Below are 27,998 nucleotides of genomic sequence, written 5' to 3' on the forward strand. Positions count from 1 at the left end.
TACAGATCATCCCAGCAGAAATTCCTTTATTTAATAACTAACACCTAGATACAATTGACAGACTACTTTTCACATGTAGAGTGGAGGAAATGTACTTTTCCCATTAAGCATTTAAGTCATCTCTTTCAAGAGAGAGCCTGTAAAACTGCATAACACCACAAGAGCCACTAAGTGTCCTGCTGTCTTTCAGAGTAACTCACACACCCTCCGTTTCAAATACATTTTACATACTTGTGAGTGTGTGTGTGTGTAAGCACATATATGAGTTGGGTTTCTAGTGTCTAAATATAAGACAATTAGAAAACAAAAAGTTTCTAAGACAGAAGGTAAGTTTTTTGTTGTTGTTGATTGAGGTTTAGTTAAATCTGAATTTAAAAGAAGCTCTTCAAATTTTGTGATATGGAGGGTTCACTGGTTTTTGAAGTCAGACTGAAAACCAGCGCAGGTTTCATGTCAGAAGTACATTTCCTGCATAAAGAAATATTTTTATCCAACATATTCTCAACAGTATTTTCAGTTTGAAGTCTTCCCACTTCACAGTTTCAAGATGAAGAATATGAACTTTGGTGGGAGGTAAGGCAGACGCTGCAAATTGCTGGACTGCTAAAGGAGATATTTTGATTAGCAAACTAACTGCACTTTTCTGTTTCTGGATTTTTGTCCAAATGCTGATTTAGTAATGACAGAACACTTGACTGCAAAACAAAAAGGACTTCGTTTGGTTTTGTATTATGCATGCAGATAATAAAGACAGAGAAAATCCATGTTGTAATAAGTGTATCAGATTTCTAAGCCTCTCCCCAACAGAACTGCACACTAAGATTTTGCTCTCACACTAATAATTTCACAAGCTACCAAAGCCAGAAGCAAGAGTCACATTGAAGAGCAGAGATTCCTGCCTTTCTGATCACAATAATTTCTAGACCTAGATCTGTTATCTAGTCCTAGATGTAGCCTTAGATTAGTCATCTGTCATGGTCAAAACTGGAGCTGAGTTACACTTAGTGATAATTCAGACAAAATTAAAACTAATCACATTCAAAATAAAGTTAATTAATCAGATGCTATTATAACAAGACAATACATGTGCTATTCCTGGTAACAGTTGAATAAGAAATAGCAGTCCATTATCCTGTGCTCACCAGAACCAGATTGTTACAAAGGTTTAACAAAGACAACTCACTGGCAGTAAATACAAGCTTAAATCTAGCAAAAAAACTCAACTATAAAGAGAAATCCAGGGCTCATAGCCACAAAGTGGGATCCAGAATGGTGTTCAGGGACCATGACTCCCAGTACATGGCAAGGGGACAATTAGGCACTTTGGGTCTTGTCTAGAGACAATGAATAGGAAACACAGCTGATGAGATGGGTCATAGCTTCTCTCTTGAGACGCAGGCACTTCAGCCCCAAGCAAGTGACTTTCTCCACTGGGCATTCAGACCAAAAAATTCTTTCTAAAGTTATTGTATTCAAAGTGGCAAACCTCATTCATTTCTTTTAGAAACATATTGGGGGAGAAGTTAAAAACAGTTTCGGCATTTTGGAGACAAAGCAGATAGTAATTTTAGCTCTGAAAGGGGTTGTAATCCTGATCTCCTCCTACCCTACAAGTGCTCCACCATCAAACTACAGGCAGCTTATCTGTGACTGCTGCTTGACAAATAACTGCATCAGGTACTTGGTACCTGGGAGCCTGCTATACAAAACTGCCACATTTGTGCTCTTTATCAGGTCTCTAAAATGTTTCTGAGTGGATTTTTTTTATTTCTTCCAGATGAGTTGAGATCAGAAGGGTGGGCTTCAAAGATTGCCACTGTTGATACAGCATTTATACCAGTGTCATGTGCAGCTAAAAAAGTAGGAATTGTGCAGCTCAGGAGCGATCTGGCAATCTACACAAATAAGAGAGAGCACAGTTTTACCTTTTTTTTACCCCTTTTTCAGCTTGTGAAAGGTTTAAAATAATCTAATAAATATAAAAATATTTTGTATGCTTAACTACAAAATTCCATAATTTATAGTGTTTTTTTAATATATATTTTATTATCGCATATGTACAACAGGCTGGCGTTCAGGAATAGCCTTGAAAAGCATAAGCAACAGAGTAGTTCATCTGTGACTTTTATAATGGGCCATAAATGTTTCAGAAGAATGATCTGGCGAGGGACTTCTTGACTCGTATTTTGTTCTGCAGGCTCTGAAAACAAAGAATGTGCATTTATGTAACAATAAACTATACAGCTTTTGGTTTGAACTTTGGCTTAATTGAAATCAGTGGCAAAATTCCCCTCTTTTTATGATGAACACTGTGGTATAAAATAATCCCCTTCATTGTTATTAATGCATTGCTCTTTCTTCCATCTTCTGTATTCTTTAAATCTGAATTTTCTTCATAGGCTGATATTTCTGTAACTGCAAACCTAAAGAGAAAGCCTCTGTTCCCATATATCCTTGACTTGCCTTTTGCATTTTTCTATGATTCCTCTTTGATCTGCCTCGGAATTTAATAATGCAATTTGACTCAATATCCCTCCCACTATATATAGCTCCTGCTACATCATGCTCTGTTACCTATCATCTGACAGCGTAATTCTTGAAATCTGGCCATTTAATTTGGTCCAAGAAAATGTATCATTTAAGAAAAGGCCATGTTCATTTAACTAAGTGAATGCACATTTCTGTTTTCTTACCAAGCATTGGTGTATGGGCAGTTTCTCGTATGGAGGGAGGGAGAGAGGGGGGAGAAGGAAAGGATGGCAGGGATGGTGGGTGTTGTTTAAAGACTCCTATGAGCAAAAATGGCATTTGGCAAGAATATTAACTACAATAGCAGCATTCATGATTTGGTTTCTAAATACGTTATAATGCTGAATATTCTCATTTCCTTTTTGCATTACCACTGCCTGCTATGGGGCTAGGAACACAGTCTCACAGAATTTCTGAATTCAGATTTCACCTTCCCCTGCCATGGGACAGGAAATGAAACCTCCCAAAGCCTGGGATCTCTGCATGAATGGAGGGCATTGTAGATACATATCATATTTCACTCCTCCCTGCTGACACCCACAATGTCAGTTCTTTCCATCACTGGGACATGCTGGACTGTTTTTAAAGACAATCACAATGTCCACCTTTTAACTAAGTCAAAACGTTTTATTTTCTGTTTTTTCAATTTCCTAGAACCAGTGATTAATATCCCTATCAAATTACCTGATCTTTAGGAGGGTCAACAGGACTATTCCTAGGATGAGAGCTATGCAGGAGGAGTAAGCAATAATGTAGACAGTTTCACCTATAAATAAAAACAGAAAACAGAAATTAATCATTTACTTTTTTAGTAATAAGAATCAAATTTGAGATCTGTGTTGGAAAGCATACATATGTAAACTAAATTAGCTATCAATTTTGACAAAATTAATTAAAAGGAGGAAAAAGACCTAGATGTATGTCAGTGGTAGGAATAACTCTTCCTTTGCTATGTGATACTAGGTAATTTTCTTTTAGTAAATACCAGCTCCAATAGTGCTTCATATGTATAGCAGTACCTTTCACTCTGCTTCAGGGGAACAGCTTGTTACTATGATTTTTGCTTTGGAGTATTCTCCCTATTGATTTTAAAATGTTAATTTTATTCTGTGTATCAGAGCAGACTTGGCTCTTATCTACTAGACTTATTTTCCAGTTTCACATCTTACAGTAATTACAGTGTGGAGCAATACTTCACCTAGAATCAAATTAATGTAAAATGGGATCTAACACTGTTTTTCTGGGCCCCATTCCCATAGAGTTTCCTCTTTCTGTTAGGCTTCTCACCAAAAAGTCACTTAGGTGGCTTATGTGCTAAAAATTCCAACTGTTGAAAAACTGGGAGCTGTTTCAAATTTTCTTTTCCAAATGAGGAGCAACTTATTTTTCCTAAAACTCTATTGCTTTTGATCACATATTCTGGAGGAAATGTTACAGTTGAGAGTGTTAATGTAAGCCCAGGACATGGGATGGAGAGGTGTGGAAGTTAGATGACAAGAAGGCACAAATGCAGAGCCACAAGCATAAAACACAAGACCTTCCTGTGACTTTCCGGTTGCACTGATTCTGTCATCTTCATACAATCAATTAAGTTTTGTTTATATAGGAATTCAAATGCAGAGGGCCTTAGCTGCTCCCGAGCTTCTCTATCTTATGTAACCAATGGAACATTCACTAAGGAAGAGATGGATTCCTGGACTCATCACTGAGTCAATGAGGCCATTTCTGGTCTCTGAGTAAGTTATCAGTTACAGTATGTTCCATGTGTTGTCTATGTGCACACACAAACCCTAAATGAAGCATTTCTGTGTACACTGCATATATGCAGCAGGTGTAGAGTGTCGTGTAATACAAGCACAGGTGGTATGGATGCTGGAGCAGCCCTGGGCAGAGAGAGTGAATATGTGTTCCACAGCAAGGAAAAAAATGAGCTGAGCAGGGGGCTGGACCTGCCTGGCTTTCCTTGTAGGAGGGTCCTCACTTTTCTCAAAAAACTATCCCAAGTTCAAGTTTTCCAATATAAGGAAATGAAAGCAATGATCAAACCACCACAGTTTGCACAAATGGAATGAACATTCCATTTAATCCAGTAACCTACTGAAAGAAACTTAATATGGTGAATATTTGAAGAAAGAGGGGTGAGGCCTATCTTAGAGAAGGACTGCTAATAACATATATTAAAAACTACATCAGCAGTTGGCCTAGCTCTCAAGTTACAACATTTCTTTAAGATGATGGGTTTTAGCAAAAGAGTGATTTGTAGGCATTTTTTTCAGTTTCTGAATCTTAATTGTACATGCAGCTACCTTTGAAAACTTTTTACAAGTGAAGGAGCAGTTGTAGGGGTAACAGTTTCTTACTTTTTTGAAGTGGAAAGTGACTTTCACACATATTTTAGGCAAATGGAAACTTTTAAAGTACGTCACCACAAAAAATATTGTATCTAACAAATTCTATATTATAATTACAGTCATGGATGTTTAAAAATGGGCTAATAAACTTTCAGCAGAGCATGATGATCTTTTTCTTATAAAATTTCTGAAAGGTGCTTCATTTCAATCAAACAAAACACTTTGAAATGATGAAGTGAAATCATTTTTTTCTGTTTTTTTGACAAAATCTGAAAAAAATGCCACGTTTTTGATGAACTGCTGGTAAAAGAGATGTTGATTCAGTTCTATTGGGAACAAAGAGGGATTTCAGTGATGGGATCATGCTAGAAACCATGTATTGTCTTACACCTGCTGAGAAGTGAGGAAATTTGTAAGGCTAGGACAGGGCAAAGTTTTGTGGCTGAAAAGCCGATTATGCATTTTATATATTTTTTTGTGGTTTAACCACTTGAACGAGTAAGGAGTGCAGAGACCGAACGGACGCAAGCGAGAGCCGGCATTTCCGCAGGGCTGTGAGGTGCTGGCAGGGCTGCTCTGTGCCACAGAGGTGGCCAGCGGCTGTGAGAGACTCCTGGGCCTTCTCACCGCAGGACAGGTGTGGAGCAGGGCCACCAGGGCTGCAGGAAGCCTGTCTTGCCCTGTGCAGGATGAGCTGCAGACCGCAGGGACCCGCCGGCAGGGCTGCAGGTACCGCCGGGGGCGGTCTGCAGACAGACACACGGACACTCCCGGCTGCGGGGCTTGCGGAGGGGAAGTGGGCGCTCAGCTGGGGCCGACAGCTGGAAGCATGGGTGGGATTCCACTCTACTGCAGAGCTACCTCCTTACGTACACCGAGCGCAGATTCATGGGACGGACTAATCCCAGCTTGGGCTCAGAGGCTTCCTGGCTACCTGCAGCTTGTCACAGGCTTTCTTCTACATTTATAAACCTGTCAGACTGACAGTGTTTGACACCTGACAAATTAAAGTCACTGAAGCTGAATTAATCTCAGTTCTGGCATACTTACAGATAAACCCTGCCAATTATTTGTTTATCTAAATACTCAGAACTGCAATACTCCTCAGTAGGAAATATATAAAACAACAATTTTCAACAGTTTTGGGTCAAGCCCAATTTTATTGTATCTCACAAGAACAAGGTAAGTATTTCTATCTTTCTCTTCCGTAAAAACCCCACAACTTAGCTCCAAAGTTCCATGCTGATGAAAGTAAATCCTTATCTTCCCACATGAATCATTTTTCAAATTAAAGTGCAGGAAGCAATCTTTCCAATTATGTGGCTCTGTAAAGTCATTGATATAATTTGCATAGGATAAAGTCAAAACCAGGCTGAAAATGCAAAATTAGGTACACATATTAGAAGTTTGGACAAATTTTATTTATCACTTTTTGATATTGTTTCCAGAATAAGATCAAATTCTGGCCCCATCTAAGCTTACAGGAAAAGTCTCATTAACTTTTATATGGTTCTGACTCTGCCCACATCACATCTTGATAACAGAGTTGTATCAGCCCACAGATGACTCTGTGGGCCTGTTCCCTCCTGAGATTGTGAATGTGTTTAAATCCAGTCAAGATTTTTACATAATCCTGGTATCACATTTTTACACCAAAAGCTGGAATAATATTTCAACTTCCATAGTTCTATTTATTTGCAAATATATTTGAATATATGTATATATGTTTAGATTTATTATTTATTGTGAAAGACTCCTTCTATTAAAGCAATCTTATCCAATGGGATGACCTGCAATGCTGCTGAATAAAATAGAGAAATTAACTGTTTTTTTGAACAGTAAACTATATTTTAGAGTATAAAACTAAGAAAAAGCTGAAGACATACTGAGTTTCTTCTGAGCATGTTCATCCATAGATGGCCATTCATTTCATCTAGTGAAAGAGTTCCGTGTCTCTTTCAATGACAAACTAAGTAAAGGATTCTTCTGAGATTTTAATGTAGAGACATCAGCAGATTTTATCTCATGTTTTTCAAGAAGAAAATAGCCAAGAAGAAAATGTCTTCGAAAGTCTTCACACATGTGAAAAGCTATATTTGACAACTTAACAGTTTTGTCTCTGTGCCCTGAATTCTTCTTGGGATTTGATTTCATTAAAGAGAAATATTTTGTGAAGACAGTAACTCCCCTTGCAGCCTGAGTAATGCACATTTATTAGCATATGAATCTAGGACACTGGGTTAGATTTTTGGCAGTGGGATTTATGAAACAATATGCAGTATGGTTTTTACCATCAGGCAGATATCCTGAATCAAATTTTTCCTCTTGACCTGTTTTTCTATGAGACTTTTATGGCTTAAGAGTTCCCATCTAATGTACATGACAGCTACAAGAGAAAGAATATTTTATTGTATGGTTTAGGCTGGTCAGCATTCTTTTTATTCTAAGGCCATCCAAAGTTCTGTTAAGACTTCAAGGAGAGGTTTTTGGAAAGTATTCAGACTTCAATGTGAACAGAATTAACTGGATGCAGGCTGCTTCTTGCAAATATTTATCTGAATCTCCGAGTTAAATTTATAATGCATTTTACCCACTGAAAGGATCTTCAGTTAGAACTAGTCACAAGGGTGAAGTATCTCACATTTTGCATTTTCTCACTTAGTGCAGTATTTCTTGTATTATGACTTGCATTATTTAACCACTAGAGTCTTGCTCCAACTAGGGATTCAGGCTCCCTCTGTAATTGGCAAGGAGAAGTCAATACTTTCAGAAATGCAGTCCAAAAAGATTAGACTACTCTTCCTTAGAGGGTCCCTGACTTTCTTCTCTGGCTACACAGAGCACTTGGATGACATGCATGATTCTTAAGTAATTTTAATGCTAATGCTACAGCCAAATGCTTAATTATGCACATACAGCTCTCAGGAATCCCATTCCCTTAATCCATTTTTATACTTCCCAGGTTGCCCACTTCAGCAATAGTTGAAGGATGGAGAGGTTAGAAGTCACTTCATTTTCTATTGCATGCAGAGATTGAATTATTTTTTTCACAGTTGAAAGTGTTCTGTATGAACAGTTCTGGGAAATAATTTGTAGTAATGTCTGGAGAATTGTAATCTGCCCTGCACAAGGTAGAACAGGTCATTCTCATTAGAGGTGGTATCTGTGCATTAAGCTCTTTAGTGTTCTCACTCTGTAACTGAGCCCCTCAAAAGGAAATATAAAATAATATTATTTCAGCAATGAAAACATCTGTATATTAATTCAATATCCTTTAACCTTATGTTGCTTAATTTCTTAATTTTAATGCATGGAAATAAAAGCAGCTGCAGCTCTTCAGCCCATGGGATACTGTGTGCCCTTCTGTTGCATGAGAAGGTAGAGTCTGATGGAGTGTAACACAAGCCCCTTCTCAGACCACCATTTACTGTGACTTCTAATTTTGTTGCTGTAACTACTACAGAAAGCTAAGAGAGATAGAAGTAGGTGTGACATCAAAGCTAATAATTGTATTACACATTATGACTACTACTCTCTAATGACTGTACAGAGAGTCAGGCTCTGGCAGGCTTAAAAACCTAATTTTCCCCAATTATAATACAGTGATTGTGAGACATCTATTTCAAAACCATTTATCAGAGTAATTGGTTCAGTCTGATTAACTTTATTTTGTGGATATATAAGCTAAGCCAAACAGGTAGGGAGATATCCAGACTGAATGGAGGAGCAACAGGTCAAGCTCACCTGCCTGAAACCACCTGAGGGACCCAACCTTTGGCCTTTTCTATCCTACATGAGGGATATTTCAAGAGTAGCTCTGTGGAAATCATGGAGTGACTTGCCCAAACTCACCATTAATTGCAGAAGAATGGAGCTGTGCTCCGGAATTCTTTTCGCCTGGCATTTCTGTATTTACCCAGTGAAAACCTTTCTTCTGAATAGAAATTCGACCTGAATATTGGAAAGAAAATATCTATACTTTAAAATAGTTATACAAGTGAATATTTTTTGGTATTTTGCTAACAGCCACAGAATTTATAAAGGGAGGTATTTAAAAATACTGTTTACTGATACTTGATGAACAAATTGAATGAGTGCAAAAGAGTTCTTCCTTTTCCATCTCAGTTAAACCTCCCCTGTAGTTTTTCTTGCGGGTGCCAGGCATGCTTTGAAAATATTCTCTGTCACAAAACAGCTTAAATTCTCTTTTCACATAAACTGTTTTAAAAATAGGCCCATCAAAAGAATTGGGTCCACCAAACCAATACAGAAGTGGAGAGAAGGGTAGTAGTCTGAAGTAATTTCCACAAGGCAGAGTTTATTCTCCAACTGCATTGCTAGACCTCAACAATTTTTTTCACAAAGGCCTGTCCTCTTAGTAGGCATAATTTCATTAACATATCTGAAAATACACATCTTCTGTTGAAATGAAAAATAGAAGGTTTACTTAAGTAGCATAGTTTACAGAGCAGGAGGCTAAACCATACCAGGGTACATCTGGTCACACACATGAATGGCAAGACATGAAATTTTTATTCTTTTGTAATGAAAACAACATAAGAAAGGCATATAATCTGCAGCCTGGAACAGTCCATTGTTATTGTCCAAATAACAATGGACTAAACCTACCTGTAATTTGGTTTTTTTCTGTGAGACCCAAAAGTACAACCCAGAGTTAAAGTATTTTGGAAACTTAAATTTTTTCTTCTCCTCACCGACATTTTTGCTTATTCCTGTTGAGACACTGATCCTACAATGGCAATGATCCACACTGTCCTTCTGCTTCATACAGCAGCAGTCAGTCACAGTTCTTGCCTTTTACTGAGTCTGCAGCAAATGCAATCCTGTGAGCACAGCCTCGAGAGCAAACACTTGTAGCAAAGGCAGCGCCATGCAAGAGTAGGAAGATGAGATGGTGTAAACACTGCTTGTGGGTCTGTTCACACCAGTTCTGGAGGCAAAGATCCCTTTTCCAAATTCTGGGTATTTGCCTATTCAGAAAGGTCATTGCCATTGTAAGAGTGGAAGTCAGCCAAAGATCACCACCAGGCCAGAGGGATAAGTCAGCAGATGGGGTTGGGTGCGCGCTGCAACAGAGTAGTCACTCCACATCTCTGAACTGCCATGCAGAGAATGGCATTAAAAACATGCCTTATAATAAAACCCATAATCATCACCATCATCAGTTTAGCTACATTACAACTGGCATCTAGACAAAAAAAAAAGCAATATTAACAATAACCTGCAAGTGTTCTGTAGAGCAGGTACTGATCAACCAAAGGCTCTGGATCCCCAAATTCTTTTTGCTTAACTGCCAGGGAATTGTTGCACCACACAAGCAACATAAGCTTCTCTTCTTTAGTCCCAATTAGGTTAGGGAAGTTTCAATCACAAAAGCCCTCAAACCATTTTATCCTGAGACTGCTTCAGGGAATGGCGAAAGCTCGTCAGCAATTATTTGATTATTCAGACATGAGGATCATCTTTTTCTTTTGTAGGTTAAGAAATAACTAACACGATGATGTGTTCACTCATTTGGACCATTAAATTCAGCCATAAAGCAAACAAGTAAATAATATTCATCAGCAAAATCACTGCTAGAAATCTCAACTCTAAGCGTGTTCCATTATCCTTGTCCAGGGGAGTTATACAATTTTTAGTATTTTCTCGGAGTCTGGATTTGAATAGTGATTAACTAAATTAAGAGCAGTGTTTCAGCAACTTGATTTTAATTTTTGGGTAGCCTTCGAGTGACACGAAAAAAAATTACACCCTTATCATTGGTACCATTTTGGTTGCTAGAACTAAAAGAGTAGCTACTTTATTCAATGAAATGCATGCACACAATCCCTATGTTTTCAAAATACAGTCCATCAGATAAAACTATGAAAGAGCCATTTCTTTTCATTGAAATCTTTAGATATTGTTTGCTCTCCCAAGTTAGTTTAAGAATATATATAACTCTAGAGTATACATGTAGAAGGTAACTGGCATAGGGCATGATGCACTAGTGAGTAACATATCCTAAGAGGATTTATATTGCAAAATAGTTGGTGTAATAGATCAGAGATTTGAAGAGAAGAGAATACTTTGGTCTTTGATGTGGTTGATGGACCAGATGTCTGCATGCAGCTGGAGCACTGCAGAGGCTGTAGATGAACCTTTAGGTTCAGTTTTATGCTGCAGGAGACCAGGACCCACCCTTTGACAGAGAACCACCCTGTGATGTGACCCATGACACAGTAAGTGGGGACAAACAGGAGGTTTGCTTTGAAAGCACATTGCAGATTCAGACTAAAACACTAATATTTGCTCCCATATTGCCACTTATTGCATTAACAATTCTCTTAACCAAAGGCTTGGCAAGGACATGTATATTTAACAAAAATAAGTTGATTAAGTTGATAAGTTGATAAGCTGATTAAGCACATGAAAGCCATTACTGGTTCTGAGAAAGTACCTACCTACCTGAATTACACCCAGTGCTTTTACTTAAGACAAAATCCTAAAGCCTTCATTCCTATTTAACATCCTACTTAAATAATTGAAGTTATTTTTTGTGGAATTAAGTCTGTTGCTAAATATGTGTAAGGCTTACCAATATTTAGACTCCAAGAAGAAAAGAAAGAAAAACAAAATGCTACTTCATATTATTTCCAGAAACAATGTATAAAAGTACAACATTAGGCCAATGACAGGAAGACCTTGGACTTTTTAACTCTGCATATTGATATAGACTCCAGAAATTATTTCTTTATTTCAGAAAATTCAAGTAATGAGACATGTAGTCAATTTCATTGGTTTACTACTATAATAAATTTTTTCTCCAAAGCAGAGGAAGAAAACTGTATGTCCAGTTTTGTGACAATAGCGCTACAACACAGTTTGTACTTTGATTTGGATTTTAAAAAACCCACAGCTATAGATCTTGCTGCAACCAGTGGTAGCAAAGATGTAGTAAAGATTTGGTGTAAATTAGCATCTTAATTCTCTTTAAAACTAATTATTCTGTAAAGCTGTATGTGTTACTCACGTAGGTCACTGAAGCAGGATTTGCTGTGCAGCATGTGGTGGAAGAGCTCGCACAAAGGCTGCTCCAGGGGAGGCAGATTCTGGCAGGTGCACTCCATGTGCAGCATTGTGCCCCAGTTGCTGATGTAGGCTGCTTTGCAATCAGCGTTGGCAGAACAGGGCATGTCATCTTTGATTAAAGTTTCAAGACAAGCTTCATCCTCATAGCATTTTTTTGTCACATGTCTCCAACACTTTGACTGAAAAGTTACGTATTTTTTCCTGGTAGGGGAAAAAAAAAGGAAAAAAAAAGAAGTATGCAATGACATTTTAACAACTACAATTGTGATTTCATAAAAGGGGATTTAAGGAACACCACTAAAAGAGAGTGTAATTCCAAGGCACCACTTAGGCCTTAAAAATGGCAATATTCAGAGATGGCTGCCAGAAATTCTACTCTGATTTTGAGAAAAAGCAACTGCACTTCTAATCAGCACCTGCGGAGATTTTTCCAGAGTCCAGTAAAAAACAGTGTGAATTCCAACAGTCTCAGATACTCAGAGAAGAAATGTGAATAGAGGAATCAGACCAGCCACCACAATGAAACCACACCAGGGGCCGTTCCAGTGGATCAGTTTTTCAGTAGTGTGAAGGAAGAATAAACATTCAACTTATTTTACATTAACTAATCAGCATCCAATGTCAACCCCTCGGCCCTGCCGAATGCTAATAAAATACGAAATGTCCAAGGCTCAGGAAAAAGTAGAAGTAATTCAGTTCGACTTAAAGACAAACTGATAGCAGAGATTACATGAAGAATTACATGAAGAATTAACTTGTTTCCCAGTTCAATAACCTCAAATTATTTCCATTTATTTGCTGTTAGGATGGAATAAAATTGGCCTTCAATGCACTGTATATGACAATAGAAAATATCCATTATAAATTAACTAAAAAATATGTGGATATTAATTAAAAAAAAATCTATCACATTAAATCTTAGGGGTTGATAAAGGTAAAGTCTTTTATATTGTATAATATATAGGTTAATACAACATTAAGGTATTAAAATATTCTTCCTTAATCATAGAAATAGGTTATTAATTTGCTCTTGATATTGCGTAGTAGCTACAAGCATATCACATGGAAAAGCATGGACTGTTGCAATACTGGCTAGAAAATTTCTGCAAATATTTTCATTACCAAACAAAGGTTTCAAAGCAGATGCCACCTCTGTTCTAATGGAAGTATTTTTATTCACCTCCTGATTTATGGATGTGACTAGCCATAATTCACAGACTAATTTTGGTAATTTTATGCACTTATTGTCAGTGCCAGGAAACATTAATGTTCCCAGAATGATGGGGAATTCAGCACTTTTCTATTATGAAATTACATGCCTATACATGTATGGACATACATTTGTAGCCCAGTTCTTTGTCCATTCTCACTGACATCAATCTGAATAATCTGCACAAAACCAAAATCATCTCCTGGCCTTGTGGTTTGTTGACTGAAGGTTAATTTGAGCACAGCTTTGAGGTAAAATTCAGATCCAATTCACAAGCTGACTACACTGAAAACCAAAGTGGGCCAACTGACCATCCATAACAGGTGCCAATTAAGTTGAGCTACAAACATGGGTAATCCTGTTGCATGTTTTACAAATATAAAACGAAACTTTGAGAAGGCATTATCCTTTCTGAGTTTGATGGTCTGTGCATGTTTCAGGCCAGCTTTTTGAAAGCTTTTGGAAAGTATCCTTGAGACGAAGAGAACAAGACTAAAGTTTTTTGAACAGGTCAAGTTGGTTGCATGGATGTTGGGTACAAAGGGTCAGACTCTGCCCTCGAAAGGTAATTACGTTAACCAAACAAACTTTGTCTGGTCTGCTGCACAACTTGGGCAAAATGCTAGAGGGCAAAGGTGCAGACACGCAGGTGTTATCTGAAGAAAGTGGTTATGAAAATATGCAATAACAGAGTTTGTCCAGCATAATGGTGTTAAGTGTCATAATACAGGCGTAAGAAAAGCCCACATTAGATTCAAGACCCTTCTGAAAATTAATCATTTCAGTTTACTCTTGGAATTACGTCTGGAATTACCACAGCTGATGCAAACATCTGTGAAGATGTCAAACAAAGCAGATAGTGCAGAAAATAATTTTGTTATAGATGAGATATAGAGTATATATAAAAATGGTTTCACCAAATCATTATTCACTTTACTGGACAAAATACTTCTACTCACCTGCACAATTCATTCTCTTCACACATGTGGATTACATTCAGACATGATGGGGGTGGAACTGCAGTAACTGCACAGGGCTTGCCATGGAGAAGTTCCTTGGCTCTGTGGCAGGATTCATCATGATGGATACAGTCACAAAATATCATCATTTGGGCAACTTCAAAAGGCATGTTTCGATAGAAGAACCTTATGGCTGCTTGACATCCTTCCATGTCGCACTTCTTATTTACTAAGCAAACTTTAAGGTACAGGGACAACTGTTTGTTACACACTTCATCTTCAACACACTCCCTGTTCACATCCAAACAGCTTCTGTTTGTTGTGTACACTAAAAAGAATAACAGTTTTTAAAATAAAATCGCAAGAAAATTTTTCTCAAGTGATGACTGGTAGGCATGCTGTCTACAACATTCCCAGTAAATCAAGCTTGACTCCCAAAACTCTGATCCAGCTCTTCCAGCATTGCTTCTTTTAAGCCTACTGAGTAACCTTCACACTTCTGTCTTGCACCTGCTTGGCCCTCATAAGAAACCCTCCTGAAACTGCTGAAATCTCCTTATGCTAGGCTATGAAATAAGTAATGAAGAGAATATAAATGGCATTTTTGTGCTTTTAACATCAGTTTAAATATTTCTAGACTGTGAAATAAACCTTCCAAAAATATCTAGAAAATTCTGACCCTAAAATGGTTATGGGATAGGATTTGCCTCTGTAAATTTAACAGGATCATGACTGTTAACCTGATTTACATTACCTGATTGTTACCTGTTACATTTTTGGATTCTTCTCTACGCAGTACCTTAACTGAAAATATGTTGGATCTATTAACTCTCTGATCATTCATTTGAATGAAAAATATTCATTTTTTATCTGGAGGTACATTGTACACTGTCCAAAAACTGAGCTAAAATTATTTTTCATAAGTATTCATAAGTAAATTCAGACTTACCTTGTTTGGAGAGAGCAGATAAGCCCCATTGTAATTTCGTTTCCGTACTAATATTGTCTAGAAGAAAAAGATACAGATACAGACATAAATGATAAATAATGTCTTAGCTTTTCACTTTAAAGGATTGTCTGTCTTGCTGGCATAGTGCCTGTAGTAAAAACAAACAACAATAAAACAAATTAGCTTGACCAAATAGAACCCATTAACAATTTCTAAACCCACTATTACATATATTCATAAGTTTTGGGGCCAAAGCACAGTTTCTCAAAGGCTGCTGCTAACATTTTTACATAATTATAGATCCTATGAACTCAAGAAGAGTTTTTTAGAGCTTCTCAGTGCATTATAAAGTCAGGTTTCTTGTGAATAAATAAAAGCCAGAGGCCTTAATGTGTTTATCGGTGGACCAGTTTTCAACTAACTGCTTGTCATGATCTAAAGTCAAGGCAAGCAAATAATTCTTGCTATTAGAAAATTATTTTTATTGGTCTTACACTGTTTCTAGTTATAGTGAAAAACTAAAACCGACTGATTTGGATCAGGTTGTATCAAATTAACGGATTGAAGAACAATAGTACTTGCACTCAGGCTATCATTTTCTGTCAGACTGTGAATTTATTTATAAATAAACCTCCTAAAATGATCATTTTTTTGATGTTGAATTACAAGTGGGCAAGAAAAGCTTTTTCACAGACTGTGCACAGTCCTGTTATGTATGAAAGCATTCAGACTGCTGGAATAGCACTAACCTGTGTCAGTGACCGGATTTTTCTCACCATCAACATCAGCATTATAGTCACCATCGCTGTAGTCATTTTCACCTGCTGCTGAGGCTTGGCTCTCCTGAGAGTATTGTAAACAAGGGTTGTCAAATATTCCCTTCCATATTTTAATGCATCTCATCTGAAGCGGCTCTGAGCATGAGCACTTTCCCAGAACTGTTTTCCTCAGCTGTCTCCAGGCTAACAAACACTTTCCAGGCATGGGGAACCTGCACTTGGCTGCAGCTGCCTGGCACGCCCGCTGGAAGCTCCTGTACATGGCAGAGCACTGAGGCTCCTCTCGGCAGCGCTGCTTGGCAAGGCTGCAGTCAGTCTCCAGTTCTTCAGAGCGCCTTTGCTCTTGAGGGTTTCTGCGTTGCCTAATGCTCAGTTCAGTGTCTGACCTTGGGAAAGACTCCAAATAGTCTGTAGAAATAGGTACAAACAGAGTTATAAATCAAATGGACGATGGATCATCATCACAGCACAAAAACTCAGGAAAAGGGTACTTGTCTTAATGCATTACACTGAATGAAACAGCCCTAGTTTAATTCTGAGCTGTGTGTAAACACGTAATAGTTTCACAGTCTTACAGACTAACAAATCTTCCTCAACTTACTGTCTGCTGTTGGCTGTATAGTACAGTCCACTCTAACAGTTCAGCTGCAAAACTAGTAAAAAATCCTCACTAAAATTACTGCACAAAGAGTTTAACTTCACATAATTTTAACCACCTACAGCTTGGACATATCATGGATTATCATCTTAAGAGAATGTATAATTTTTAAAGAGAGAATGACAATTCCAGAAGACGGCTGATTGATTACATAAAATAGTAATTTAAGTTAGACAGGGAGAATTACACCTGAAAGTGTCTACCAACACCATATGCTATCCTTTGCAGGTAAACTCAACATTAGTGTAAGTCCATCCAAACTTCTTTCTGTAGTGAAGAGAAATGTAATCTCAGTTGGCAAAAAAATATAAAATTATGTCATTTTGCTAGAAGCAAAAGCAATTGTTCCAATGACATCAACATCAGGTTTTAGATACCCATCCTTCTCGTTTGGGGCAGACCAGGATGTTATTACTTCCTCTGCAATACGGCCATATATTCTAGTACTGTATGATGAATGCTGTTTGATGCCAGCAGAGATGCCAGCAGTGGCCAGGAATCAGCTTTGAAACTCACTTTGCACACTCTCATTCACTGGCTAATTTTACCTCTCTTGTGTCAGCTTTGCTAATCATTATGCCAGGACACTTCGGACCAGAAACTGCAATTTTTGCATGGTACCAAGTAATTCTCAATTACAAAGATAGGTTTTCTGCAGGGATTAGAGTTCTCAGAAAAATAAAAAATAGATTGAGGGGAGCTGGGCCCATTGATTAAACAGAATTTTTAAAAGATGCATTGTATGTACTATGTACAGCTTTATGAAAGTGGTAACTATTTCCCACATACAGTAATCTCTCCTAGATGTAGTGAAGGCCCTCCTGCAACTGTGTGACACAACTGCACCACTGTGCATCCCCATTCACTCCCAATCCCATTTATAAGGTACTGGATACGTTTCTCCATACACGCAACCTAGATCCAGTGGCTCTCAAACCTCCATAGGAAATGAGTAGGCCTCAACACACACTGTGTATTCACTCTTGCTTTTCAGTGGATTCAACAAGAGCTTTAGAAACCGTCTGACTTTCTCACATGCATTTTATTGCTTTTGTTTGTGGCATTTCTTTCATTTGCATGCTGGAATGTGAATATCATAGAAAAGACAAAACTAATTTTTTTGGGGCATTTATCAGACTTGAGGAAATGCAAAGAAACTTGAATCCACTTAAAATGGTGGTTACAGAATTACTGGGTTTGGTCTTCATAATTAAAACTTTACGTTAATTACCTTTCCTAATGCCGCACTGTTTCCCAAGCAAAGTTGTGATGCTACAGATATTGTCTGTAGTGCAGACACAGTTTTTGAATTCTGGGTATTCGTCAGCCAGGACCTGGATTATTCTATTACATCCAACAGTGTCTTCTGCCTTGCATCTATTACCTAGATCTCATCATTAAAATTGTAATTTCATTAATGATTATTAATGCTTAAGGGATATGGTTACATAAAACAATTCAACTGAAGCACAAACATAATATGCATTGCCAAGAGAAGATGGTTTGTCACATTTTACAAATTTTAAATAATATTCAAAGTAATATAAAATTGTGGATACAATATTGCCTTCTTTTATTTGATCTGATCCATTGCCAGAATATCTGCTCTCATTTACAAAGTACATAAAACCTCAAACTCACACCTTTTGTTTTAGGCAGGTAAGGCACTGAGACCAAACTAAAAAGGTGCCCAGGGGTGGAAGGGACACAACCTGAACTGAGAGACTTATCTTGGTCCTGTGTAGTAGAAATGAAGTGCCTGGTACAGAGACAGGAACACACAGTGCAGGCTAAGGCATTGCCATGGAATGGAGTGAGAGGACACAGAAGGCAGACCCAGCCCTGTGATAATGGTGATGATAACCCCACACTGAGGAGATGCCAGCACTGGGTCAGATTCTGTACTCATGTGAGGATCGTGTGAGCCTACAAACGCCACTTGGATATTCCCTTGAACTACTACCCTACAGAACAACTTCACTGCCTAAGTTTGAGAATGACAACAAATTTAAAGTAGCCCAAGAATAGTCTGATTTTTTAGGGTTTTTATAATAAAAATGAGGGAGAAGTTAAAACAAAAAAATAAATGTGCAGAAACCTTAGTTTGCTGGCCCAGTTTCAAGTCTGTTTGCATGTGCACTCGGACTCAGTGACAAACACACACCGGATGTCAGGTCATATTTTCCTTGTATGTGCAGTGAAAATAAAGAACATGTACTAGTTTGTGGTACAAAGGTACATCAATCAATCATCTACTTTATGACCTAGAAGTTTTTCAAAAATATTATTATGATGATAGTGGGATTGAGCACATCCTCAGCAAATTTGCTGATGACACCAAGCTGTGTCATGCAGCTGGCTTGTTGGAGGGAAGGGATGCCACCAGAGGGACCTTGACAGGCTTGAGAAGTGGGCCAGTGCAAACCTTGCAATGTTCAATGAAGCAAAGTGCAAGGTCCTGCACTTAGGTCATGGCAATCCCAGATACATCTGCTAGCCGGGTGGAGAAGGGATAGAGAGCAGCCCTGCAGAATTAGACTTGGGTGTGAAGGTTGATGGAAAACCCATCATGAACTGACAGTGAGTGCTCACAACCCTCAAAACCATGTGTGTGCTGGGCTGCCTCAAAAGCAGTGTGGCCAGCAGGTTGAAGGAGGTGATTCTACACCTCTACTCTGCTCTCATGAGACCCCACCCGCAGTGCTGCATCCAGTTCTGGTGGCCCCAGCATAAGAAGGACATGGAACTGTTCCAGCAAGTCCAGACTGAGAAAACTGGGACTGTTCAGCCTGGAGAAGAGAAGGTTGTGTGGAGACCTCACAGCAACCTTCCAGCATCGGAAGGGGCCTACAGAGAAGCCAGACAGGGACTCTCTATCAGGAACTGTAGTGACAGAACAAGGAGTAGTGGGTAAAAATTGGAAGAAGGGAAATTTAGGCTGGGTATTAGGAAGAAATTTAAGGTGATGAGGCACTGGCACAGGTTGCCCAGGGAGGCTGTGAATGCCCCATCCCTGGCAATGTTCAAAGCCAGGCTGGATAAGGCCTTGAGCAACCTGGTCTAGTGGGAGGTGTCCCTGCTCATGGCAGGGGCATTGGGACTAGATGATCTTTAAGGTCCCTTCCAACCCTTAACATTCTATAATTCTATGATTTATTATTGCTTAATAAAGTTACACATTACTTAAGAATGTTACCTGAGAAGCAGTTCAATATAATTTAAGAAAGCTTTATTTTGCGAAAGCCATGATCTACATTGTCAAAACAGGTATGTAGGTCCCCAAACCAGCACAATTCCTCTCCTTACCTCACAGATATTAAATGTCTCACAATACGTAAGAGAAGCAGTATGTGGCTCACAAGATCCAGGCAGGTCACAGGGCAGCATGAGGACTGCTTTTAGTCTATTGAGCACATAGGCTGATGTCTCTGCCCTGTGAATGGTGCTGTCTGGCTTCCTGCCTTGCTGCTTCCCCACTGGCGTGGAGCAGCAGAGACCGTGCGCTCCAGTAAAACTGCGAAGCGAGAAGAAGTCATGTGTCCCCAGCCATGGGCAAACTTTGATGAGATCAGAGTTTTAAAATCACTTATATGTGGTTGATACAAATAGCAGTGGAAGGCAATTGAGGCAAAGCTCTGCAAGAGGAAACAGTGCATTTTGCCTGTCCCTGAAGGAATGAGAATCAGCTATTCCAGACTTCACATCCCTGTCCTGACCCCCCTTTTTCAAACAGTCTCTGCATTATCCTTTCTCCAGTTGCTGTTGCTGACTAAGGAGGGCTTGGGGAGTATATCAAAAAATACACTACTGGAGAGGAATGTCATGGGCCAGCAAGAGCTGCACTTCCCAGCTTCTGCTCCCACTCCACTTCTTGTGTCAGCAAGGAAGGAGGTGATGGTGGCTGGGATTGCCCGTATTACTCCAACCCCATCTTCGACTTTCCTTCTGCTTTTTCAGAAGTAGAGCATGCCTTCGACCATTAGCCCTCACAGTTCCAGTACTCAAGGAGCTCAGGAGATCTGTCGAAGGTCACAGACATAGGATACTCCCTGACCATAAAAATAGGTCAGAAAGAAAGTGGTGACATGGACCATGAAGATGAGTGTGTGGATATTCTACTCCATATTTTATCAACAAAGTAAGGGATAATAAAAGAATTTAAGGAGAATATATTCCAGTGGTAGAAAAAGAGCAACAAAGATCAGGATCAACAGCTTATTCACAAAATTTATGACTGTCTTCTTCAAGGTCTAGAGTACACTTCAAGAGTGGAGGTGAGTGGAACTAAAAGAATAAAACCCCATACCCCAGCCTCACTTAACTCACCTATCTTCATGACACTGACAAGTCATGGCCAGGGGTCAGGGGCTGCGTTCAGTGGCCCCCCAGGGATGTTCTGTGAGTGCACTGTGCTGAGTCAGCACCTGACAGGCGGGGCTGGAGGGCAGGTTGTGGGGCTACGGACATGCAAAGGGCATAGACAGAATCAGGAAGCACATCACATTTATGGGGCTCCCTTGCATGGCTTCTTGAAAACTGTGTAGAAATAGCCTATTATCAGTAGTGGTCTGTTTGTACATGGTATTGATTCAGCTGTGATGAACAGCAGAAAATATTTTATTACTGGTTTTCAATTACTGTTGCTTTACCAGAGATTAGTTCTAGGTAATATATTTTATCTTATACATATGCTTCCAAGGCATTTACAAAAAAAAAAATGCTCTCTTGACCTGATGTTTGGCAGCCATTATTTATAATTTGATTTATTTATAGGTACATAATTCATGTACACAAGACCACAGAGAGAAGCATGACAGAGTAGAAGCTGACATTTCCAGAGTGATAATCTCTTTTTTTGCTTAGTCAGCTGTTCAGTTGTCTCAGTGGGAACTGAATTTGAAGACTGCAGAGGAAAATCTGGGGTCTTCCTGTCTAGCAGTGGTGAGACCACAGTCTGGATAGATCTCTAGAGATCCTCCCAACCTCAGTGATTCTGTTATTCTAAGAAAAGTAAACTCATCCAAATCTAATTCAAAATGTGATTCCTTAAAATTTAAGTGATATGAATTGATTTTTTTTTTCCTTTTGAACACAGCTGCTTCCCATTCAGAAAAATTAAGAAGATTTGTACTTATGGTTAAATCAGAGCTCGTAAATGTCTTTGTTTTTTCAGTGAAAAAACAGAAGGAAAACAAACAAACAAAAACCAATCCCACAAACAAACCATAAAAGCCCAAATCTTAAAATCTCCATTCTGCAGTGCTGAAACTCTTTTGATCTTTTCAAAGGGAAAAATCTTATTTCATCAAAACTTAATATTTCTATCTTTTCTATCCTGACCTGGAAGATGATTCATAGACATTTTCACACCCTGTTTTTTCTTTCCACCATATTTTGGCCACAGAGGTGGATGGAAGAAGGCTCTAGAAGAGGACTCAGAAGACTATGTCTGAGACTCTGGAAATGCTAGTAGTGGGGAGGCAGTGATGGAAAGTTTGACAGAAAAGGAGTGACTTAGGCAGTAGTTTGGAGAGTGTTCCCAGACCCGCACTGCAAAAGATGGAGGTCTTCAGAATGTACACATTTAACTTCGAGGTTACGGTCTGAGGGACTGAGTTGTTGAACTCATATCCCAAAGAAGGAGTGTAATTATAATTTGTAGTTAGGTTTTGCATAAAGAATCTAACAAAACAAATATTTCCCCCATTGTCTATTGCCTCCGAGTAGTGTGTTTGTGCTCAAAGGACCTTTTCCATTCCTACAGCTCATCCATGATGTTTCTAGACCTGCACATGACAGACATTACTCCTACTAATTGATTCCTACTAAGGATGCTGCTGGTAGATTTTCTATCACTGTTTCTGTGGGCTGTCTGAGAGGTACCATCAGCTGTCTGACTCGATTTACATGCTCTGGGATCATGGTACCTAATAAGCACATTTAGTATAATTTGTCCTAGACCCGACACAATATCTGAGTGCTCTGCAATGCTAGAGAGTCCTTGCCAAGAGCTATTATCCTAAGGAAACATACAGATGCAAATCCAAACAAGCAATCACAAGAATAATTATTTTTGGAAGGTTTCTCTGGCCCAGTTACAAATATCATTAATATCAGTGAATAAGTACATAGGACAATAAGAGAGAGAAACGTCATATTATAGCACAATGTACATCCAAAGGGGGAACCACAGAAGTAATAATGCTGGCCCACTTCATTTGGCTGCAGGGTATCCAGATTAATAGGCTACAGCACAAATATTGATCTCTGTGGCAAATAGTCTTGGTGCTAATGTCCTCATGAATTATATGAGAGAAGCAAATTCAGCTTGTTCTGTTTTGGTTCTAGAGAGCTCATCTTTAGGTCACTTTAGCCAGAAAGTACTGCATATTCCAGTATTTTTTTTTTCCAAACAGCAGCCATATCTTTTGAGACTGTTTCACCTCACATGAAATATTTAACAGATCAACAGAACACGGGCTGAAGCCCAGTTGCTTTGGGGACTGCTGCAACTGTTAAATGATCATGTATTTTTCATTTACTCCATCTGTTCTTAAAAGTATTCAGCCATTCTATGCAAAGTAGGTAAGTATCTGGAAAAGGACACACTAAGAAAGACCCCTCAGAGAATTTTCTGCTCTAGTTATTTTAAATATTGCCTTGTGACATGGGATATTTGAGACATCAAATGTATGCAACAGACAGACAGAGGCATTCATTCAGGTAGCCCACACTGCAGGTTAATGTTTTAGCAATGGCTTATTGACCATGAAGCCAAGCAACTTCTGCTGCCTGGCTTCCCCCACAGGTCAGACTGGGTCCTGACATCAAGACAGAGGAACATTCACTTTGTCAAATCTGCTGCAGCTGAGGCTCAGAACAGATTATGGCATCACAACACAGCTTATTCTGTTCAAATAATGTCATTATAAGAAGAAGGGAGATTTCCACGGAGATGTAGATAACACTGATTCACCACTACACACTGCCCCATGACAGGTAAATGCAATCAGAAAATAGTCCCTGGCCCTTATCATTTGCTAGTGATGATGTAGTTGCAGATCACTTGATACTTATCAATCAACAAAGGTGTCAATACTAGCTTGGTCTAATGACACTAGCAGACTATAGAGCCACTCTTCTTCTCCCTTCCATATTCACAGTGCCTGGAAAGTGGATTCTCATCATTTAACAGCAAAGTCTTGGAGGGATTTAAAGAAAGATGTGGTGAATGACACCCAAGATTTGTTCAAGAAGACAAGATGTTTTCAGGGAAAGGAATATTTTCATTTGAATAACCACAGAGATTAAGATAAATTTCAGGTCAAACTTATAATACCTGGTCTTTCCCTACTTAAAACATTGATTATTTGGAAGTGAAGCACCAACTACTGGAAGTGCAATAAACAGACTAATTTTCTGCTTTCATTTACATGAGAATCTGTTTAACAATTCAAGGGAGCTTAGTCATGTCATAATGTGCACTTTATCATACCACCACCCCCTGCAAGTGAATCTCTGTGATGTGTTGGTACTATTCACTGAATAAATACAGACTACAGAACGGCTTAGGTTGGAAGGAACCTTAAAGATCATGTAGATCCAACCCCTCTGCCATGGGCACGGACACCTTCCACCAGACCAGGTTGCTCAAAGCCCCATCCAACCTGCCCTTAAGCACTGCCAGGGAGGGGGCAGATCAACTCCTCCAGATTGTGTAAAACAAGGTTGGAACTTCTTTTCCAGCCAAATGCTGGCTTTATTTAACAGGATCCCACAAGAGGCTGATTTCTGCTGAATTTAGACTTCTTGAGTTGGTTCAGGCTCTGACTTTGTTCATAGTGCAGAAATTTCATTTATCACTTTCTTGAAGAGACAGTATGTCTGTTACTAAAAGTGGCATTGGCCATTGTAAAGGATTTCAGAAGCTGACTGTCTTTTGCCACAATTTTTCTCTTTTAAATCTCACCACCTTCATTTAGTTACCACAGCATATATGTAATGAACTATGATTATGCAACCATACAAATTCAAAGCAATTCAAAATAAAGCCGTGTACACCATACAGAATCACCTGAAATATTGCAGGCATCTTCAACCACATTCCAGACACTCTCACATCCGTTTGCAGCATTTATACATTGCTCCCTCAAGTGCAGACAGTCAGTAGTCTGGACAGTAGATATACATGTGAAGTAAATGAACAACACTGTAAAAACAGAATATAATGACTATTTAATGCAGTAGATACTGTACTGACCTTTTTCCTTTACACATAGATTGTAAAAATACAATTTAATATAGTTTTTCTATAGATTCAAATTTTCTATCAAATTAATTTTTAGCAGAACAAAGCTTTTCCTCAGTTTTGCAACCGGAAAATTAAATTTAAATGTTCAAAGTTTCAGTGTGGCATATTTTGCATTGGTTTTACTCCAATATTATAACATCAACCATAGCTATATATGACATCAGTGCATAGATATATAGAAATTGCTGCAGTTCTGAGATACATAATAAATTACAGAAAAGAAGACAGGATAAAATTCAGAGAAAACAGCATTTTATTCGTATGAAATCTCACCAAGCTAGACTATATAGTAATTCCTATGAAGAGACTGTGTGAAAGAGATTTGACAAGTACACAACTGTTAGATAATAAATGTGATTTTATATTATAAATACAATACTCTTCACCCTCTTTATTTTTACTTCACAGATGCATCATTTCTTGAAAGCAACCCCCACATTTATGTCTTTATCTGCCTTCCTGAGTGCATTGAGCCTGTTAATTACATAAAAAAATTCTGGAGGTTTCAAGGTAAACAATTTTAAAGCAGCACTGCCTGTGATTTATCAGTAGAAAATTAAATTGCCTTGCTAAGAAAAGATAAATCAGCTGAGGTTTAGCTCTTTCATTAACATTCCCATGGTAAGACAACCTCTAATTTGTAATCATGTGTCTTTATTTTCTATAAAATTAAGTTTCAGTCACTGATTTCAGGCCTTATCAAACTACCTGATGAACACCTGCTATGAGTGTTTTCTTTAGTTGGTGAAGGACACAGCATCTTCCAGACAAAATATCTTTTTTTCCCCCCCTCATGTTCAGGTAAGAGTTCATATGGAATTTGAGTAGTTTCCAGCATTGTTTAGTCACTTAAACATCATGTGCAAGAGCCAGGAAATTTTGCTTCAGGATTTGGCCAGACCCTATCCAAGGAAATTAAATTTTTCCAATTATACATTTTAGAATAAAAAAATTATGTATCAAACATCCCTCTTGATAATCTTAAAAGAGTCACTACTGATGAGAGGTGATGCCATCCCTTCTGGAAATTATTTACCTGTGATATAACAGTGCTGCTGTAGGGAACACTTTTTGAATACATGTTGATAAATATGAAGCAATATTTAACACTTTTTAACTGACAGGTGCAACAGCATCTAGTGTGCCTATGAGACAAAGAAGAGGCCACACGTGCTTATTATAGCTGGTGCTAATCCTTCCTCAGTTGTGCATATTCCCAGCAGTTCTCAGATCTGTGCAGGTGGTGATTTCAGTGAGTTCCAGCCTGAAACGCTCTTAGGCTGTGTCTGTTCATCAGCCTCGAAGACATATTGATAGAAACAGCTCCTACCTCTTGACATTGAGGAATGTGCAGCTGGTGCTATCCATAAGGACAATTTTGGCTTATTATAACAACATTTTAGTTCTGGGACTGTCTCCAAAAGGTCTTCCTTATTGTGAAATTACTCTCTATTTATTCAGATGACAGAGAAAAAAGTTGTCAAATACCTTACAGGTGAAAATGACTGTATATATAAAACAATACAAAATTATAAACCCACAAACTTATTAAGAAAGGGTATTTTGCTGGATGACCATTTACCTATTTTGTAGATTCTAACACAACAGAAAATTTACACATCTGACTAGGATTCACAGCACAAAGACTCTGTGCTGTCTTCCTCCTGTTCACACAGTTTTCAAGGAGCAGTGGCTGAGACAGTCAAAACAGGACTGACTGCACAGCCTTCCTGTTACTTTTTAAGGAGTATTTCCCACTGTTGCTTATTTTGAACCTACCTGGAAAATGCCCACAAAAAAGGACGTGATGTTTTTGCAAAATAAAGAGCTGAGCAGCATAATCTATGATTGAAGGCAATTCAGCCTAAGAAAGGACTTCTTTAGGTCTAATGACATATTATGGATGGGTCTTTGCTTCCTTACCAGTACAGAGGGGGAACACTGCCAGAAGCCTACATGAAACAAACTGTCCTACATGATTTTAGAATCCAGGGCACTGTAGCTTATACAATTGCTTAAATTGACAGTTATTACTTCAGTCACTCACTTTAATTATTTATTTCTAATGTTTGTAATACAATGTGATTTTTACATAGAAGAGTTCAGGGCATCTAAGAGCTAGTAGCAAAAACTTTTAGAGGGATCCATATTGACAAGAAGACACACATTTAAATTTCTACAGATGTCTGTACTTTTATGCAAGAGTCTACTGATTCACTGAGTAGGTGTAAAATTCTTGCTTCTGTGTAGAATTTGGTCAAAAGCAAGGAAAGTCAAAAGCAAGAAAAAAAAGGAACATTTTAGCACCTTCACGTTGAAGATTGGGAGCTGAGGAATGGAGGAATTACATTTCCCAATTCTGCAATCTTAAAGTAATGTAAATAAGTAATAATGAATATTGGGAAACCAAGCTAAGGTTTCCATCCAATGTCAAGGGCAGCGAGATAACTGGCTCCTAAGGCAAAATGGCAAACTACAGCTGAATAGACTTTGAATATAGTCGAAAAGTGATAAATGACAACTTTATTCTAACAAAACCTGGGGCAGAACTACCTACAGAATACTTTTAACACAGGAATATAAGTCTGGAGTAGTGGGGAGTTAAAGAGAGAAGCAGCGTGTATACAGTATGTAGTGAGTAGAAAAGGAGAGTAACAGAAATGAAAACATACTTGACCCATCCTACTCTCCTGTACCAAATCCTTCTGTGCCAGCTTTGTTGATTTTCCCTTTTCCTCCACTCAAACCCAAAGTGTCAGCAGCCCTTTGTGCAGCACTGCCAGCACCCAGCGCTCCCCAGCCAGCAAACAAGTGGCTGCTCACTCAGACAAGGCGTCCCAGCCGGGGGTGTCCCCGCCGCTCCCACTCCTTCCCGCCGCCCGGCCCCAGCCCCTGCTGCGGGGCGCTCCCGGAGCTGCCCGAGCCGCGGGGCCGAGCCGCCGCCGCGAACCCCGCCGGGCACCTGCGCCCCGCCCGGAGAGCCCCGGGAGAAGGCGCCGTGAGGAGGGGAGCGGCCGGGGGCGCGGGAGGGTCCCGGCGCGGCCGGAGCTCCCCCGCCCCGCCGCACTTACCGCTGCCGAGGAGCGCGGCCATGGCGGCCGCGGGCGCTGCAGCTCCGCGCTCGGCGGGGCCCAGGTGCCGGAGCGGCGCCGCCCCTCAG

At 39.1% G+C, this 27,998-nt stretch overlaps 1 protein-coding gene across 4 annotated transcripts; it reads right to left on the reverse strand.

The window, feature by feature from the left end:
* Positions 1 to 27,998, reverse strand: GFRAL (GDNF family receptor alpha like). 4 transcript variants are annotated; one of them, XM_039568751.1, is made up of 11 exons: positions 27,910 to 27,986; positions 26,169 to 26,287; positions 24,602 to 24,736; positions 17,759 to 17,917; positions 15,840 to 16,277; positions 15,091 to 15,147; positions 14,142 to 14,469; positions 11,914 to 12,173; positions 8,733 to 8,831; positions 3,214 to 3,295; positions 1 to 2,200 (listed from the first exon to the last, which is right to left on the reverse strand). In XM_039568751.1, exons 2-11 carry the CDS (start codon positions 26,176 to 26,178, stop codon positions 2,113 to 2,115), a joined length of 1,656 nt encoding a protein of 551 aa, XP_039424685.1. In that variant the 5' UTR covers positions 26,179 to 26,287; positions 27,910 to 27,986; the 3' UTR covers positions 1 to 2,112. The 4 variants fall into 4 exon arrangements, with proteins under 4 accessions (XP_039424685.1, XP_039424684.1, XP_039424683.1 ...); XM_039568750.1 differs by lacking the exon at positions 26,169 to 26,287 and having other exon boundaries at positions 17,759 to 17,911; positions 27,910 to 27,998; XM_039568749.1 differs by lacking the exon at positions 26,169 to 26,287 and having other exon boundaries at positions 27,910 to 27,998.

This window comes from Corvus cornix, chromosome 3 (assembly GCF_000738735.6).
Source record: "Corvus cornix cornix isolate S_Up_H32 chromosome 3, ASM73873v5, whole genome shotgun sequence".
In the NCBI taxonomy this organism is placed as follows: Eukaryota; Metazoa; Chordata; class Aves; order Passeriformes; family Corvidae; genus Corvus; species Corvus cornix.